Source organism: Vombatus ursinus, unplaced genomic scaffold (assembly GCF_900497805.2).
Source record: "Vombatus ursinus unplaced genomic scaffold, bare-nosed wombat genome assembly UNPS02014781.1, whole genome shotgun sequence".
NCBI lineage: Eukaryota > Metazoa > Chordata > Mammalia > Diprotodontia > Vombatidae > Vombatus > Vombatus ursinus.
In genome coordinates this window covers 44603279-44621146 of record NW_020954559.1, presented here as the reverse complement: position 1 = coordinate 44621146, position 17868 = coordinate 44603279, and the positions used below count along the sequence as shown (strand labels likewise).

General features: G+C 38.5%; 1 protein-coding gene across 4 annotated transcripts in view; it reads left to right on the top strand.

The window, feature by feature from the left end:
* The window catches only part of LOC114046292 (augurin-like), a 58076-nt gene extending 42297 nt beyond the window's left edge, over nucleotides 1-15779 (top strand). Inside the window, exons 1-5 of one of the 4 annotated variants that reach the window (XM_027866594.1) lie at nucleotides 2621-2655; nucleotides 2833-2970; nucleotides 8524-8571; nucleotides 10753-10910; nucleotides 14895-15779. In XM_027866594.1, coding sequence (XP_027722395.1) covers nucleotides 2877-2970; nucleotides 8524-8571; nucleotides 10753-10910; nucleotides 14895-15056 — 462 coding nt within the window. In that variant the 5' untranslated portion in view covers nucleotides 2621-2655; nucleotides 2833-2876 and the 3' untranslated portion in view covers nucleotides 15057-15779. Of the gene's footprint in view, nucleotides 1-2620; nucleotides 2656-2814; nucleotides 2971-8523; nucleotides 8572-10752; nucleotides 10911-14894 lie in introns of those variants that run through there. The other 3 variants (XM_027866595.1, XM_027866592.1, XM_027866593.1) reach the window with 3 other exon arrangements.
* Nucleotides 15780-17868: the final 2089 nt, after the last annotated feature.

Below are 17868 nucleotides of genomic sequence, written 5' to 3'. Positions count from 1 at the left end.
TAAAGGTACTGTAATAGTTTAGGCTATCAAAATATTCAATAGTATTCTATTGAAAAAAGCCCACAAGTTCTATGTTGGTCAAGTTGGGGTATTCAATAGTTTATTGTAAGTCAAATAATTGGAGCTGCTAATACTTTTTTAAAAATAGTTTTTCTGCCTTTCTTACATTACAATTATCTCTGTATTGAACAAAATTGACTGTTTTGTTTTTGTATGTGAGAGAGTTCAATTCAATTTATGTTATAATAAAAAGTTTTGCTATGAATATTTTAGTATATATTAGTAATTTCTTTATGCCTTTGATCTTCTTGTATTACATGATCTTTTTTTATGGTAGGTTCAAATAATTAAGTCACTTTTGTCACATCATTCCAGATTGTTTCCTGGGACAGTAGGACCACTTAATAACCCTCCGAACTGTGTTCTTGTGTGCCTATTTTTCCATAGTCTGTCCAACATTGACTTTTTTATATCTTTGCCAATTTGCTAAAGGTGAGGTGAAGCCTCAAAGTTACTTTATTTTTCTCTTATAATTAATGACTGTAACTTAATTTCAGGTGATCATTGATGCCTTATAATTCTTCTTCTGAAAACTGATTGTTCAGAGATGCTAATACTTTTTAGTATCATCCTAAAAGGCAGTTTTGTATTTATGAAAACTTGACATACGAATAACCCAAACATGCAAATACTTTGTAGGGGAAAATGTGCTCCAAATTCCAAGTAGCTGAATACAATCAAACTTTTGTAATGCAGTCTGTTACAGTATCTTCTTCATGGAGTCTCCCCCACACCAAAAACAAAACAAAACAAAAAAAAGTTCAAACTCACAGTCTGCTTTTCTTGGGTTAGTGGCTGTGACCCTAGATCAAAAGGTATAGTCTGTGGCTCTGCACTCCTAAAATAGTAGCTCATAAGCCCCCACCATTGAATTTACCTTTAAAAGACAATGAGTAGACAAACAGCTCAAAACAAAAGCAATTTCTAAGATAGCATAGTTAGAACAATAGCATCAAAATTCCCTCTTCTTACACCTGGGGTACATTCTCCCACAAATATACTAAGCATCTGTGCAAGCACAGACTTAGAGTCTGTGGTATAGAGGCACACACTTAGGAAACACTTGTGTCTAGGGTCATTCATACTTTTGGTACATACATTCTTTTTTTTCTCTCATGGAGTCCTCCTGCTGTTCCCTTCTCAGTCCAGCATCTTTGCTGGGAAGGTCACCTAGATAAATTCCTCGAGCCTGGTCCTCTCCATCACTCCATTGCCAGGGCTAGTTCTCTCTTGAACCTATAGTCAGCTCTGAAATGATTTTTTGTTTTGAATTCTACTCTCCTCTGTGTTTGTGACTCCATGGAGAATGTGAGTCTCTGCTTCCTGTTGGAAATATCTGTGCTTCAAACTCTCTCGAACTGACAAACTCTGGAACAGTTCTACCTGGTGCATGACCAATCTTTTGCTTATAATTCAATCAAGGAGCCTTTTCAGATTTTGTAAAAATGATGCACGTGTCCTATCACTCAGTAACTCTTCCTTCCACAAATTTTTTTTCCCTCCACAGTAACTCTTATAACCCTCCTCTCAACTCACACAGCTAACCACTCCCCACATTCAGTCCAGTCCCTCATCACCACCTTCCAAGATTATAGGAATAGCCTCCTAATTGGTCTGTTGCCTCAAACCTCTCCACTCTCCAAATAATGCTCCTTATACCTGCTAAAGCGATTTTCCTAAAGTGCAGCTCTGTCCATATCATTTTTTCTTTATTCAATAAACTCCAATGACTCCCTATGGCCACTAGGAACATCCTCTGTTTAGTTACTTTTTTTTTTTTTTTTTTGGTCTAGGCCCCAAATACCTTTCTAACCTTATTATACATTACTTCCTATGCTCTAGTGAGCACTTAATAAATGCTTATTAATTGATTGGTTAAACATAATATTCCTGGATTTCTGGATGGATTTCACCAAATCTCTTATGATTTCCTTATCTTTTGTGGACAAAATGGAGAGATGTGGACTAAATGTAGAGAAGTTAGTTGGATTTGGAATTCGTTAATTGGTCAGTTCTTTGGACCAGTGCTCTTTCCACTACACAAATGTATCTGTCTCTCACTTATTCTTACTTAGATGGGCCTTTCATTTCCCTGGTGCAGGGACCCTCTTTACAGGTGTAGAATATAACTTCTCATGGCCAGGCATACAGTAGGGACTGAAGATATAAATTAGGCATCTGCCTGTTTCTAGTTCCTGGGGATAGGGAAAAGGGGGGCAGAGGGGAAGCAGGACTAGGGAACCACTCTGTATAATCTGGTATTACGGTATGATGGAAGCTTGAGTCTTTCAGTATGTGTTTGCAGTTATGCTCTTTTAAAAAAAAAATCTACAGGAATTCCACTGCCACGAGAGAGTAGAGTAAAAGATGGGGGGTGGGGGTGGGGGTGGAATGAAAAACAACCACAAGACCAGGGGGGAAAAGGCTTCATTCAGTAAGGAAAGGAATAGTGGACCACTATGTATTACTCTGTGCACTTTGGCACGGTCCCCTTTGCTTTTGGCCAATTTTTCTGTTTGGAGCGGGAGCCCAGGGATTATTCCATCAACTTCCAGGCAGAGCTGAAAAGAACTAATTGAGCAGCAGAAGCCGCGGGTGTGTGTCTGGGTTTGTGCGCGTGTTTGCACAATACTCTTTCCTGTTATGACTGCCGGCCAGTTTGGGTCTGGCCAGTTGGGGGTCTTGGAGTGAGGAGGGAGGGTGGGTGGGATCGGGTGTGTAAATCTATTTGTTCTCCGTCCCCCTTACTAGCACCTCGCTTTGTCCCTGCAGCTGAGAGAGTCGGAAAGCATCGCGGCGAGCAGCTGCCGGTAGAGATGGGTTCTGCCTCCTCCAGCTCCCAGTTCACCTCCAGCCGGGTGCTAGCTCTGGCAGCCCTGGCGCTCGTCCTACTGCTCTGCCTGGGGCCAAGTGAGTGAGACCTCTGCACCGTGTGGCGCTGTCTGGGCTGAGAAGCGGAGGGACTTGGGAGGGCCGGAGGAAGTGCCCGGTAGCACTGCACTTGGCCTTGCAACAAGGAAAGCTGCCTGTGCTAGGGACATGGGATGGGATGGGACGGGACGGGACGGGATGAGATGAATGAGATGGGGTGGGGGGAGGAAAAGATGGTCAGGAAGAAAACCAGCCTACATTATCCCCGGAATGGGGAGAGAGGGAGGATGGAAAGCTCTTGGAACTTAGGGATGAAGAGAAAGAAGGCAACGGCCGCTGCAAGTGGGTCTAGATTAGATAAGCAGGTGCTTTGGTGAAAAGATCTGTGAAAGAAATGTGAGTTCGAGCCTTAGTGCTGATCTTCACTGCTGTGTATGACCACAAACAGGTGACTTAATACTTCTGACCCTTTTTTCATCTGGGTGTAAGAGGCAGGTTGCCGGGGGGGGGGGGGGTGGAAATTGAGGGTCCACTTCTGAATCAGAAAGAGCTGAGTTTGAGATCTGCCTCAGACTTGCTGGTTGGGTAACCTTGGGTGAGTCACTTAACTTCTCAGTGCTCTTAGATAACTATCTAAAATGGTAAATTGCAGAGCAGGAGTTCTCAACATAGGTGAAATTGCAGGTCCACACCCCACTCCCAGAACGCCCCAATGGCGTACCTTCTTCATACGGTCATGTGAGGAAAGTTCTCTGTAAACCTCAAGAAAGTGAGGGAAAGTGGATGGAAATTCTAAGTCTTCTAGTAGACAGAAGGGGCCTCCTTGATGAGGAAGATAAGGGACTGATTAGGAGTCCATTTTAGGTTTTCAGGTGTATATGCTCATGAACAGGTGGAGATGCTGAGAATTGCTCCCTATTTGGGCACTTCTCATTCTTTCCCTCCTCTTCTTACACTATCTGCCCCTAGAGAATTTTGTCATTAAGCGACGGGGTGACAGGGGAAGTAAAATGATATCACCTTTGGGGTTCCTCATTTCTTTTGTCATAAAAAAATTTACTTTTGTAGTACAGGTTAGTAGCAGCCCAAGTCTGAGGCTTACAAGGACCTTTTGAGAGTCATTTTACTCTTTGCTCTGCCTAGTCAAGGAAAGAAGCAATGAAAATACGTTTGGTAATTAGCAAGGCAGTGGACAGTACAAGCTTAGTTTGAATTTAAGATCTGCATTCCAAATGGGGATCAAGAACAAAGTTCTCTGGGAAGAAGAGTGAGAATCTATTCACATTCTGTTTGAACCGAGTGGGCAAAGCTAAGATCAATAGGTAGAGGACAGAAGTAGATTTCAGCTCCTTGTCAGGAAAAACTTCCTATCAATTAGGAAGTAGAATGTACTACCTCGGTAGACAGTGAGCTTTCCATCACTAAAAGTTTTCTGACAGGGGCTGGTTAACAGCATCTCATGGATGGTGTTCCTATTTGAGTAGCATTAGATTACTTTAGAAGTTCCTTCCTACTTTGAGATTTTATAGATAGGACCATAGCTCTGGAGCTGGAAGTGATGTCAGAGGTTTTCTGGTCCAATGACTTCATTTTTCAGTGAGAGAAACTAAGGCCCAGGGAGATGAGGTGACTTACCCACCATCAGGTATTAACTATCAGAGGCAGGATTTGAACTCAGGATCCCTGATTCCATAACTCATGCTCATTTCACTATATAATATGCTTGTGAAAGTTCATGAGATGGGTTGCAGACACTTGAACTAAAAGAGAGTTGTGAGGACACACAGGGTTATTAATATTTGAATTTCCATCATATGGTTGGCCTCCCTGACTTTTAAAAAGGGACTAGTTAGATTGAACATTACCTATGAGTTGTTATTTTCTATAGTTATTTGTTAAGTTAGTGCAAAGAATTCAGTATTTTGTAATGAAATGTTCCTATATATATTTATAAATACAAAGGGTCTATCCTATATTTCTCAGAAATGTTTGGGAGCATTTACATTTACATATACATATACACACACTTGAATAATGTACTAATACAATTAATATTCATCTATCATCATGAAGTAAATTTGAACTGCTTGGGAGATTCAATGCCAATAAAGACGACAGGGCTTTAGTGTCCAACTTCAATAATGTTCAGCTATGTCTGACTCTTCATGTCCCATCTTCCTCAGCTGTTGAGTCGTTTTTCAGTCTTGTCCCACTCTTCTTGATGCCGTTTGGGGTTTTCTTGGCAAAGATACTGGAGTGATTTGCCATTTCCTTCTCCAGCTCATTTTACAGATGAAGAAACTGACACAAACAGGGTTAAGTGACTTGCTCAGGGTCACAAGAGCTAGATTTGAACTCAAGAAGATGAGTCTTTTTGACTCCCTATAATCCTGTAACCTATCCAATGTGCCACCTAGCTTCCACCTCTCTCAATGACATTAACTAGTAATGTTGAGAGGGAAAATCTATGATACAGATTTCCCTATGACAAATGTAGTTCGATTTTAATTACCTATTTTATGGCTTACTTTGCACTGATTGAAGTGAGGGCACAGCATCTCATGGATGGTGTTCCTATTTGAGTAGCATTAGATTACTTTAGAAGTTCCTTCCTACTTTGAGATTTTATAGATAGGACCATAGCTCTGGAGCTGGAAGTGATGTCAGAGGTTTTCTGGTCCAATGACTTCATTTTTCAGTGAGAGAAACTAAGGCCCAGGGAGATGAGGTGACTTACCCACCATCAGGAATTAACTATCAGAGGCTTACTTTTTTTTTTTTTAATGGCTTACTTTGCACTGATTGAAGTGAGGGCAAAGATAATAAATGTTTACTTGAGAACTTGAGATTTAAACTGATCATAGAATTTAGAACTAGGAGATCTTTACAGATCACTGAATCAAGAAGACCTTAACCTTGGATATGAAATACATATATACATGTGTGTGTTATATTTGTAGACAAATAAATTTTTGTGTGTGTATGAAACAAAGTAAATAGAGTTATAAAAACCAATTATATTGAAATAGTTATTAAAATATATGATTTATATATGCATAAATATTGGTATATTTAGATATAAATGTATATACATTATGTATGTATGTATACATGTATTATGTGCATTATATACATGTATTTATGCATATAAATAACAAAGTAAATATAATTATAAAGGAAGCCTGTTATGTCAAAATGATTATTTAAAATACATAATTTTATATATACAAATTTGTCCATATATATAATTTCTCTATGTATCTATAAATAACAAGCAAGTAGGATTATAAAGTAAATAAGTTATATTGAAATATATAAAAGATATACATTATGTGTGTGTATATTTATACATATATGTATATGTACACAGTAATAGATCTGAAATACGACCCAAAGCTAACCCTCAGTTCAGTGCTTTTTTTCAGTACTTATGTTGTTTTGTTTGGCAGGCAATTCTATGTTAATTTTAAGAAAGTACAACCGAATCATCAATCCCTAAAACCAGTTCAAATGTGAAAATCAAAACTATGTCTTATTCTTTAATCTTTAAAGGTTTTATACAAGAAGTGAACAGTACCTGGGACCATCTAATCTTGTATATATGGCAATCCAGGAATTGTGAATATCATCTGTTAAATGACAAACTGATAGATTGTCATGTGGGTGATTTGAGAGCCAGCCTGTGTGGACTTGGTCAAACATTTAAAAGTAAATTATAGTACCAATCCTCTAAATGTTTTCTTGGATATCATTCTGTCAAGCCAGGACTGTTATTTCCTAACAAAATGTTCTCAGTACCTAGAAACACTTTCAGAACTGGGCTAATTCTGGCAATCATCACTGCAATCAATGTTTTGTTGGAGCTGTCCTAGCTTGTCTCAGGATAGGCAAACCTGGATAAAGTGTTTTGTGACCTCAGAACAATAGTTTTCCCCAATTTTATCTCCCGTCATTTTGTTTGAACATTATTTGACTATATGGTAAACATACAAAATATGGAACATCAATGGTAGAATGGACAGAGTGATGGGTTTGGAGTCAGACCTCCCTCAGACACTTGTTATCAGCATGACTGTGGGCAAGTTACTCACCCTCTCTCACATTGAGTTTCTTTATCTGTAGCATGAGGGGATTGGACTTAATTGTCTTTAAGTTTTAAATCTCTGACCCTAAGAGTGATATGCTACAGGTAGTTAGAAGAGCAAGCTTTGTTCAAAAAAAAAATTCTAGAAAACTTGGGAGAAAAAAAAAATTCAGTTTGTCATTTTAATGAAAGAAAGTGGGGGAAGGTACCACCTGGAGAAAAATTCATGAAAATATCCTGATCCATAATAAGATGCAAATATATTCTGCCTTAAATGACTCTTGTCATTGGTATACTCCTCTTTGGAAACATTTGCTCCTTGCTGCTCTTCTATGTAGAAGGGATTGGGAAGATAATTCTTTTCACAGAATCTCAGTTGGAACAGATCTTAAAAGACATCAAATTTAACCTATGGGACCCTCCTCTACAAAATCCATGACAAGTAGTCATTCGATCTCCATTCAAAGACTTTTGGTAAAACCACTGCCTCCTGAGGTAGCCCATTCTTCTTTTCTGGATTGGTGGGAGGTTTTCCCTGACATTCGGCATAAAATTGCCTCTTTGCATCTTCCAACTACTCTCCAGTTCTATCCTCTGGGCACAAGCCCAGATCTAACCCACCTTCTTTCTAACAGCCCTTTAGATATTGAAGATAGTTGTCATTTCTCACCTAATCATTGTCTAAGCTGAACATCTCCAATTTCTTTAAGGTGTCCTTTTGTGAGAGGGTGTCCAGTTTCTCGGCCATCCTGGTCTCCCTCTTCTGGACTTACTCTAGTTCAGGGGTGGGGAACCTGTGGCCTCCAGGCTACATGTGGCCCTCTAGGTCCTCAAGTATGGCCCTTTGGCTGAATCCCCTTAATAATTTGTTCTGTAAAACTTGGACTCAGTCAAAATGCTGCACCCGAGGACCTGGAGGACCACATGTGGCCTGAAGGCCACAGGTTCCCCACCCTTGATCTATTAGTCCATCAGTGTCTTTCCCAAAAGTTAGTGCCCAGAATCAAACACAATATCCCATATATGGTCAGCTAGGGTGGAGTACAGCAGAACTGCCAATTCCTTTATATTATATATCATGTCTCTCTTAAAACATCCTGTTTGAATTTACCTTTTTTTCTGTCTGTTATATCAAATTGTTGATTCATAATGAGCTTGTGGTTGGTGTTGTTTAGTCATTTCAGTCATGTCTAACTCTTCGTGACCCAATTTGGGGTTTTCTTGGCAAAGACACTGGAGTGGCTTGCCATTTCCTTCTCCAGCTCATTTTACAGATGAGGAAACTGAGGCAAATAGGGTTAAGTGACTTGCCCAGGGTCACACAGCTAGTCCGTGTCTGCGGCTAGATTCAAACTCAGGAAGATGAGTCTCCCTGACTCCAGGCTGGCCACTCTATTCACTTTGATGCCTACCTGCCCCCTCTGTTTCCCAAGCTTTGATCTTTGTTTTAGAGTGATTAAAGGAAACCATGCAACCCTACAGCTAATCTTTATTTTTCCTCCTTTTAGATGGCACAAGAGCAAACAAGCTCAAGCTTATGCTTCAAAAACGAGAAGGTAAATAGACTGAAATGTTAAAGTCTTGTGTTCTTGGTGGGTTTTAAGCATATCAAAACAAAGTTGTGAAGGCTCTCTCACCTGGAGACATGCTTTCAAAAAATCAAAAGTATTTCTGCTTAGTCAATTTGAAGGTGTGTATGGAGTGTTATGTTAGCTTAATAATCTTGCTGATAAATTGATAAAGGTTGTTCCTCTAGAAATCTGTCAGTGTGAACTGAGAAAACAGAACCACAATGTTTCAGTGTTAATTGAATTTTGATTCTTTTTAAAACCATGGGACATTTTAGAGTACGTCTCTCTAAATTCAAGTATTTTTCTTTCTAGTTTATTGTTCTTTGAAGTGCAATAAAATTTCAATCTCGTGGAATATTTAGGGAATGCAGCTGTTCTGGTTAATTGAATTTTCTATGAGCTGAAGATTAAATAGAAAACTCTTTTTGTCTTCAACCATTGTTACTGAAGATATTTCTTAAATCATATTCTTTTTAACTGGTAGCAACCTGAGAGATCATCTAGTCTTACATATTTTAAAAACAATTAAGAAAGAAATAACAACATTAAACAGCAACATAAACTATACTTGCTTAGTGGCATTTACATTTAAATTTCTATTCATAAAGTTTTATTACCTTTTTTTTAAGACCTTCCTGCCAGGCTTCCATTGATACATTCACTTTCCCTCCTATGTTCATAGGTAGAGAGTATTCCATTCTTCTATCTGGTTCTCCTTTTCATTTTTTCTTTGCATTATTTCCAAAGATTTTTTCCCCCCAGGTCTTCTTTATATCCCTAATTGTTTGCTTACTTGATTTAATAATACTGCTATGCCACAATATATTTAACGACTTCTCTATGGTTGGAAACATACCCTAAAAATGTTATAAAAGACAAGAGCTCAAAGATTCTCATAACAGTATTGTATATAATTTAAAAAAAAACACACTGGAAGCAATCTTGATGTCTTAAGTGCTTATGCCTTGGTAAATACAATACGGAGAAGGATCATTTCATTTTTTTATATTCATAGCCTCAGTACCTAGTACAGTGCTTAGAACATAGTAGAAGCTAAATAAGTGCTTATTGATTAATTGATAGTGAGATCTTTCTTCTCTCATTCAGTATCTTGCAGTGCTCCTAGATCCAGACACCTGGTTCTGCTATTGTGACCTTGAGAGGGCCACCCACATTCCTGGGCCTGAGTTTCCTTATCTGTAAATTGGTGTCGGACCCAATGAGCCCTGAAATTGTTCCTTTCAGTCCTAAAATTATATATTTCTAGGATTCTGGACATTAATGATCTTTGTCCTATATTACAAATATATCTGTAATGGAGGATTGGCACTTCCTGGGGAAGCAGGGTGGATGATGTCATTTTTGGTGATCTAAATATATGCCAAACCCCTATTATACATTAAAAATCGTAACTTTACATTAAAAGATTGTAATTTTTATTTTTATTTTTCAGTGTAGGTAACTCCCTACACTGTTTCCTGGAATATTCTCCTTCTTCATCTCCATATTTTGCAGTCCTTAGTTCCCTTTAAAACTCAGCTCAAGTGTTCTCTATTATAGGAAGCCTGTCTTAATTTCCCCTGGTTATTCATGCTTTCCCCCCCAGAACAGTGCCTGTCACATACTTAAATTCTTGTTGAATTGGATTGTATTTTTCCTGTCTTAGAGGAGAAGAAGCTTCTTCTGATTTGCATCCTGGGCAGAAAGATATGGGCCTACAAAGTACTTGATTAGGCACTATGCCTGTAACTGAAAGGTTCCATGCTTATACTTTAACGGGCTTTTTGTGCCCACAGGCTGAATGTAGCTCATTGATGGTGGCAGAAGGCTTGTGGTCAAGCTTCATTGCATAGGCCCCTGGGATCATTAGTGGAATAGCAGTTCTATCCAGGGATTGGGGAGTTCCTGGACCTTGGAAGCTCTTCAATGACATATATCCCCCTCAACCTCTCCAATTTGTCCTCCAAAGAAATAGGACTTAATAAACCAACATGTAGAAGCATGTGTAGGTGATAGAGCCATTGGTCACTAATATTGAGGCTATATTTTTCAGCATGGCATGGTAGGAATGGAGTCATGAAGGGGATATAATGCATTTTTATATTGATTCAAGGCAGAAAAATCATGTCATGTACTTTGGGGGGGTGGGGGAATTAATCATTTCAGCATCTGATCCAACTAAGACAGAGGTTTCAGTAGGTGAAAACAAAGCAAAGGAATTTTTAAGCAACATGAAACGCCAGAAACGCCAGCTATGGGACCGAAGTCAGCCAGATGTACAGCAGTGGTACCAGCAATTTCTCTACATGGGTTTTGATGAAACTGTAGGTATACTTTTTTTAAATCCTGGGATGATCTGGGGGAAAGGTGGAATGAGGGTACTGAGGATCCAAAACATTAACTATTGGTTTTCTTTAGTTTGTGTATATGTTACTTTTTTTTTAAGTTTTACTGATATATTTTTTAAAATTTATATCATTTTCTGATATCCCTCTCTCCCTATCTCAAGAGTCTTGCCTTGTCACAGAGAAAAACAGTTGAATAAAACTAGCCAAAATAGGGACTATGTCTGACATAACATATGCCATATTCTGTACCTGTAATCCCGCACCTCTCACCCCAAATAAGTAAGGGGTGTGTGTGTGTGTGTGTGTGTGTGTGTGTGTGTGTTTGTGTTTTCCATATGTCCTCTGGAACTAATATTGGCTATTGCCTTTAACCTAAGTTCTACAAATTACTTGTCTCCCAATGACATAAGACTCTCAGTTGGAGCTTTTAGCCCTATATTAACTAAATTTGGCAATAGAATAATATCTTTGTACTGGTCTGCCTAGATCAAGAGACACTGCCTTCCAGTATGTCTGGGAGGAAGGTTTGCTGAGGCATACATTTAACTTCATTGCCCAGTCTTTCCCTGGATCTCCTGAGAGTATCTGGTGTCATGAGCATGAACAAGTCTTCCAACCTCACCTCAAAAATGTCAAAAACAACAAAGTTGGGGCTATGGGATGTGAGAACAGGGGAGGGGGATAAAATGATATTTAAAAGAAAACAGGCATTCATTCATAGATGCTTACAGGGTGATTTCCAGAAATATTGTAGTAAAAGCAAGATTTTCAGTCCATCTACACCTAGTCCAAAGCCATAGTTGAAAGATTCCCTGGGCTAACATAGATAGATAGATAGATAGATAGATAGATAGATAGATAGATAGATAGATAGATAGATAGATAGATAGATAATATTTGCCTCATGCATAGAAAATAAATACATGATATTTTAGAACTTCTGTTTTATCTAGAACCTCTATTTTAGAACTTTTTTTTTTAGAATAATTGTAGCAGGGAAACGTTAGAGATACTTTAAAATCTTGGATCCTCCTGGCTTCTGGAATATTTTTGCAGAGAATGAATTGGCAAAAATAAAATCAGCATCATTAGAGTTGCGTGTATTATACATGGGATCGAAAACACTGTTAGGTTTGCAGGGGAAGTCTTCATAGGAAAAACTCTAGCTCATGCCAGCAGAAGGTGGAGGGAGAGTGAGAAGAGTCATGGAACTGAATGCCCTTTGCCTCCAATGAGCATTTCATGGGTGGCCTCTCTGAGTGGGGCCACTGGAAATATTCAGCAGGAGAACTCAGAATCTGACTCCCATTTTGGAGTGGGTGGTACAACATAAGTACTCAGTAGGAATGATGAAAAAAAATGTATTTTAAAGCTAAATTCCAAACTAAGCCTAGGAATGAGAAAAACAAGGATTGGGCTTAAATTTAAATGAGGATATAAAAGACAATTGTAAAAAAAAAGTTAACAAAAAAGAGAAGACCAGGACATCTTGAAGAGAGGTAGACTTACCTCATTGTGCCACTTCTCTTTCCTCATGAGTACTTTGGACCCAAACTGGAATATAGCAAAGGTAACTGAGGGTAGTGAAGTGGTACGGGGCAGCTAGGTGATATGGCCGATAGAGCACTATGCCTGGAGTCAGGAAGACCTAAATTCAAATCTGGCATCAGACACTTTGTACCTGTGTGACCCTGGGCAAGTCATTTAATCCTGTTTGCCTCAGTTTGTTCATCTGTAAAATGAGCTGGAGAAGGAAATGGTGAACCATTTCAGTCAGTATCTTTGTTGAGAACACCCCAAATGAGGTCATGAAGAGTTGGACACGACTGAAAAACCTCTCAACAACAACCACGACAGATGGGACAGAGGAGAGAGCTACACTTCTAGTACATCCCTTCCAGGCACCCCCAAAAAAGCCACAAAGAAAGCGATGTCCAAAGAGCTCACATTCACATAGGTTTTGAAAAGCACAGAATAGTACAGTAGAAGGAATATTGGAATTAATATCGGAGAACTGGGGTTCACATTCCAGCACTGCCAGTGTTACTCGGGGTCAGTCATAATCTCTTTGAGCCTTAATCTCCTCATCTGTAAAATGAAACATGGGACTACAAGGCCTTTAAAGCCCCTTGCAGCTCATATCTATGATTCTATTATCAAGTTCCTAGGGAAATATACCTGATGTCCTTTACAAAATTTCTATGATCTCTTTCAAGACCCACATCCTCTAGTGACCTAAAATACTATAAAGATATGCTATAATCGTACCTCAACCTATAATGATAGGTTTGACTTTCTATAATACAAGTAACCTATTTGCTGTTGTTGTTCAATTGTTTCAGTCGTGTCTCCCCCATTTGGAGTTTTCTTAGCAAAGATACTGGAACGGTTTGCTATTTCCTTCTCCAGCTCATTTTACAGATGAGAAACTGAGGCAAACAGAGTTAAGTGACTTGCCCAGTACACACAGTAGTCACACAGTAGCAAGTGTCTGAGGCCAGATTTGAATGCCTCAGAAAGATGAGTCTTCCTGACATCAGATCTGGAACTTTAATCCACTGTACCACTTAGCTACCCCATGGTTCCATTACTTATTTGTATGTTATTATTAATTTTTACTTCAATTCAAGAAAGATTCTTCAAGCTCCTATTGTATGCAAGGCACTATGCTAGGTGCTGGTAAATGCAAATATAAGAAAAATGGTCCCTGAACTTGAGAAATTTACACTTGAGTGAGGAGGATAAGACAAGGAGACACATAGCTTTATGACAAGGCAGAATGATGAATGTCAGAGAGAGGTACAGAGTGCCACAGGATTTTTAGGAACAAGAATTCATATTGATTTAAAGAATCCAGGAGAGTTTCGTGAAATATGTGGTATTTGACACGAGTCTTGATGGATGAATTAGATTTCAATAGATAGAGATGAAAGTTGCTGCTCTTCTAAGCAAAGGAAGGAACGTAAGCAAAAGCATGGAGGTGAGAAAGTTAGCAGGACTTATTTGAAAAACAATGAATAGAAGTAGAATTTGATGGGAACACAGGGCAATAGTGAGAAAGATAAAGATAGAAAAGGAGATTTGCACCATGACTGACACAGAGGACTTAAGACTAAGTATAGCGGGCAAGGGGAACCAGTAAAGGTTTTTGAACCTAGAATTAACATGATTGGAGCAACACCATAATTCAATAGAAAGAGAATTAAAATGAGATTCACAAGACCTGGATTTTTCCTTGTATTTTTATTCCCAGCACTCAGCAGCCTGGTACATTGTAAGTGCTTAATAAATGCATGTTGACTTGACTTGATCCTATCTCCTGAATTTCATGAGAACTGTTTCTAAGTTCAAAACAGTGTTTGTCCATGACAAGTGAAGACTCTTGATAAAATGACGGCAAAGAGCACTGACTTTACCTGCCTTGCCCTAACTAGTAAAACATTTGGTGGTCATGGTAGTGTTTGACAAAAGGCTTGAAGTTTCAGAATTAGAAGGACCTGGATTCAAACCCAGTCTCTGCCACATATTGGTTGTGTAACCTATGACCAGTCATTTAGTTGCTTGAGGCCCCAGGACCAGGCACTTGCCTACATTGGTAGAGAAAATTTACTCTAATATTAGTGAACTCCCAGGTCTGTATGTTAACAACATAAAAAAAGTCAAATCTAACACTGGACTTAAAAATAAGTCCTCATAACAGATAATTTAAAAAAAGCTAAAGTAAATTCCATTTCAGCTGATTATTATTTACTTCTGAACAGGAAAATAATGATGTACTTTCAAATATTTTTCATCAGTGCTAGTCTTTAAAATAAAAAAAAAGTCAAAAGACTTTATTTGGAGAAAGTGCTTGGGAGAAATCATTAAATTTGATGGGGGATAGCTTTTTGAGGGGAAAAGAATTGGAGGGGGCACTTACTTTACCGCAATTCAATATTCTTGCTATTCTTTTTGATTCAGAAATTTGAAGATGATGTTACTTACTGGATAAACAGAGGCCGGGATGGCCATGACTACTATGGAGGTTACTACCAGCGTCATTATGATGAAGATGCAGCCATTGGACCTCGGCATCCCCATGCCTTCAGGCACGGAGCCAGTGTCAACTACGATGATTACTGAGTGCCCTTTCTGATGCTCTGGATCAGGCACTTCGTTTTGTTTTTAAATTCATCTCACAGGGTTGTTGTGAGGATCAAAGGCAATAATGTGTATGCAAAGCACTTTGCAAACCATAAGCACCATATAAACGTGAGCTGTTATTATTCCTGTTTTACTAGTGTGTTTTGAAAAGATTTTTGCTTGTTATAAATCTAGCCACTGCCAAACAACAAAAAAAAAATCTCATCCGTGTCCTCCTATAAGTTCAACAAGAGTGGTCCACTCCACATACTGGAGGACTTCCTCATTTTTTCCTGTCATTGGGAGGAAGAAATGAAATTATACAAGAAGTCTAAAAAGTTTAATCTTAAGGCAGTATCTTAAGACTGCCCTAAGACTTTTGAGACACGCTGTGTATTAATTTTAAAGAAATAACACTAGTGTTTTATTTGCTTCTGTGTCCCTGTTTCTTGTGTATATCTTTTATCATATTTTGTTGCTTCTTTTTAAAAAAATATAATCATAGTCAGCAAGTATATTGTTGTTCTGATATTGTATCGTTCATTCTACATCTCTTTCTATAGATCTTGCCGTGTTTGTACTCTTATATTTGTCACTTCTGAATGGCACAATAATTCATTCTGATGTATTTTCTATCTCCTGCTATATTTCTGTTTTATTTTAATCCGTATATAGCTTTCTCTTTATGACTCTAATGCAATTGCTAAAGAACAATAGAAATGTCACCTGAAGTTTGATGTAGGTATGTATCGATATATTACATCTTATACTCAAAATAAACTTTTGTTTAAATATGCTTTTTGCTGCTTTCACTTGGTTAAAAATCAAGTTTATTTCAATATCAATTACTTTGTCATTAATGCATTTAATATTTCAGAAGTTTGAGAGATGACTGTGGGACACGAGAACAACAGGCCAAGATTCTTTTGTTAGCATTCTATTACGTCGTTAGGATTTCCCACATACGCTACCAAGTCTTCAACATAATACATTACGCGTAAGGTGCTGAATGGGAAGAGCCTTCACTTTAAATCCCAGACTATGCTAGATAGAATACATGAATACCGTGCTATGCGCTGAGGATACAAATTAAAAAGAAAACTCCCTTTCCTCAAGGAGGGGACATCTACTTTTTTAGGGGTTAAATGGCTTACCCATGGTCACACAGCTAGTAAGTATCAGGTGTTTGGTCTGAAGCCAGATTTGAACTCAAGTCCTCCTGACTTCAGGGCCAGGGCTCTATCTACTGCACCACCTAGCTGCCCCATCATCTACTTTTCTAATGAAGGAAATAACACATATATAGGAGAGTGGTGGCCACGGAGGAGCTCTTTGTTCAATAATGTTTCTGGGATAGTGAGTGAGGGCATAGGGAAATAGATGGACACATCCCGTCTAAGAACAAGAGCAAAATTGATTTGACCATGGTTCATGGTTCTACACCTGGAGGACATTAGGGAGGAAAGAGTACCTTTGATTGGCAGTTGGTTGAGGAAGCTATCAAGAGTTAGCCAGAGAGGACAGAGTAGTATTTGTAGTAGTCTATCAGTTGATTGGTGCCCTGGAATGGAAGTTTCTCCAGTTTGTGGTCTTTCTGTGGGTTGGAAAGTTGACTGTGGAGGAAATAGTTGGACAGGAAGGGGAGTGTTCTGCAAACCTGAGTCTAATCACTAATGAAAAGATGGACATTTCACAAAAAGGAGACATTCCTAAAATGTTTCTCCTCATTGCTCTGTTATCTCTCTAATCTGGCTTCTCCCAACTGGAAACATCTGTGAGTTTTTCCTGGAATGATGCTTTTATATAAATGGTCTGGTTTTAGGTCTAGACTCACATATAGCCCATGCTAGATATAGAATTATTAAGTCTTAATGGAGAATTAATAGAGGATTAGAAAAGTAGATGTCTGAAGAGTCTCTTTAGTAATCTAATGTCCTTTAAATCTATGATCTTGTAGTTCTTTGATTTGTTACCTAGCAAATGGGGGAAGGGCAAGAAAATACAACATCCTCAATAATTTTTATAAATAGCTAAGGCAGATGGGGATACTTTTTTCTATATATAACTTCTAACTCAAGAGAAGGCAAACACTGATCTGGGATTATATGAGAATGAAAACCAGTCTAATTTAGTCTTCATTTTTTAATGGAGACATATAAAAGGCTAAACTAAATTTTGAAATTAAGAATAGGGAACAAACAACTGTATTTAATACATATGTATACATGTATTTGTGTATACATCTATATATGTATGTATATAGAGTATGGCTAAAAACTTCATTATCCTCTTCAGAGACAACTTGACTTTCTTTTTTCTTTTTTAATGAAAAACCATTTATTGAATTCCTATTCCTACTAAGTTCCAAGTGCTATACTCAGTACTGGGGATGGATCACAAATTTAGAGAGACAGTCTATGGTCAAGGTCACACTTGGTGGGTGGGTGGGGAGGGGAAAACAACATATTAGAGAGCTTACTTGCTGGGTAGATAAAAAGTTTTTAAAAAGTTCTAAGTCCTGAAAGTCATAAGGATGCACACCAGAGGGGCAAATTGTGTGGCCCAGACAGGCATCTTTAGATTGTCAGAAGGTCAGATGATATTGGGATACAGTAGGGCATACAAGCAGGGCAAATGGTAAAGCCAGGAAGTCCTTAGAAAGCACAGAGGGCAATGTTTGTTTCCCAGCCCATTCTACCTGAAGGAAAAGTTGGTGACTCCCATTACCCCAAGTCATGTGAGCAGTCAAGCAGTCTGGATTGGTTTCTAGGTGATCTGGAGCAAGAGTTGAGCAAGTCAGAGTTCAGTTGGT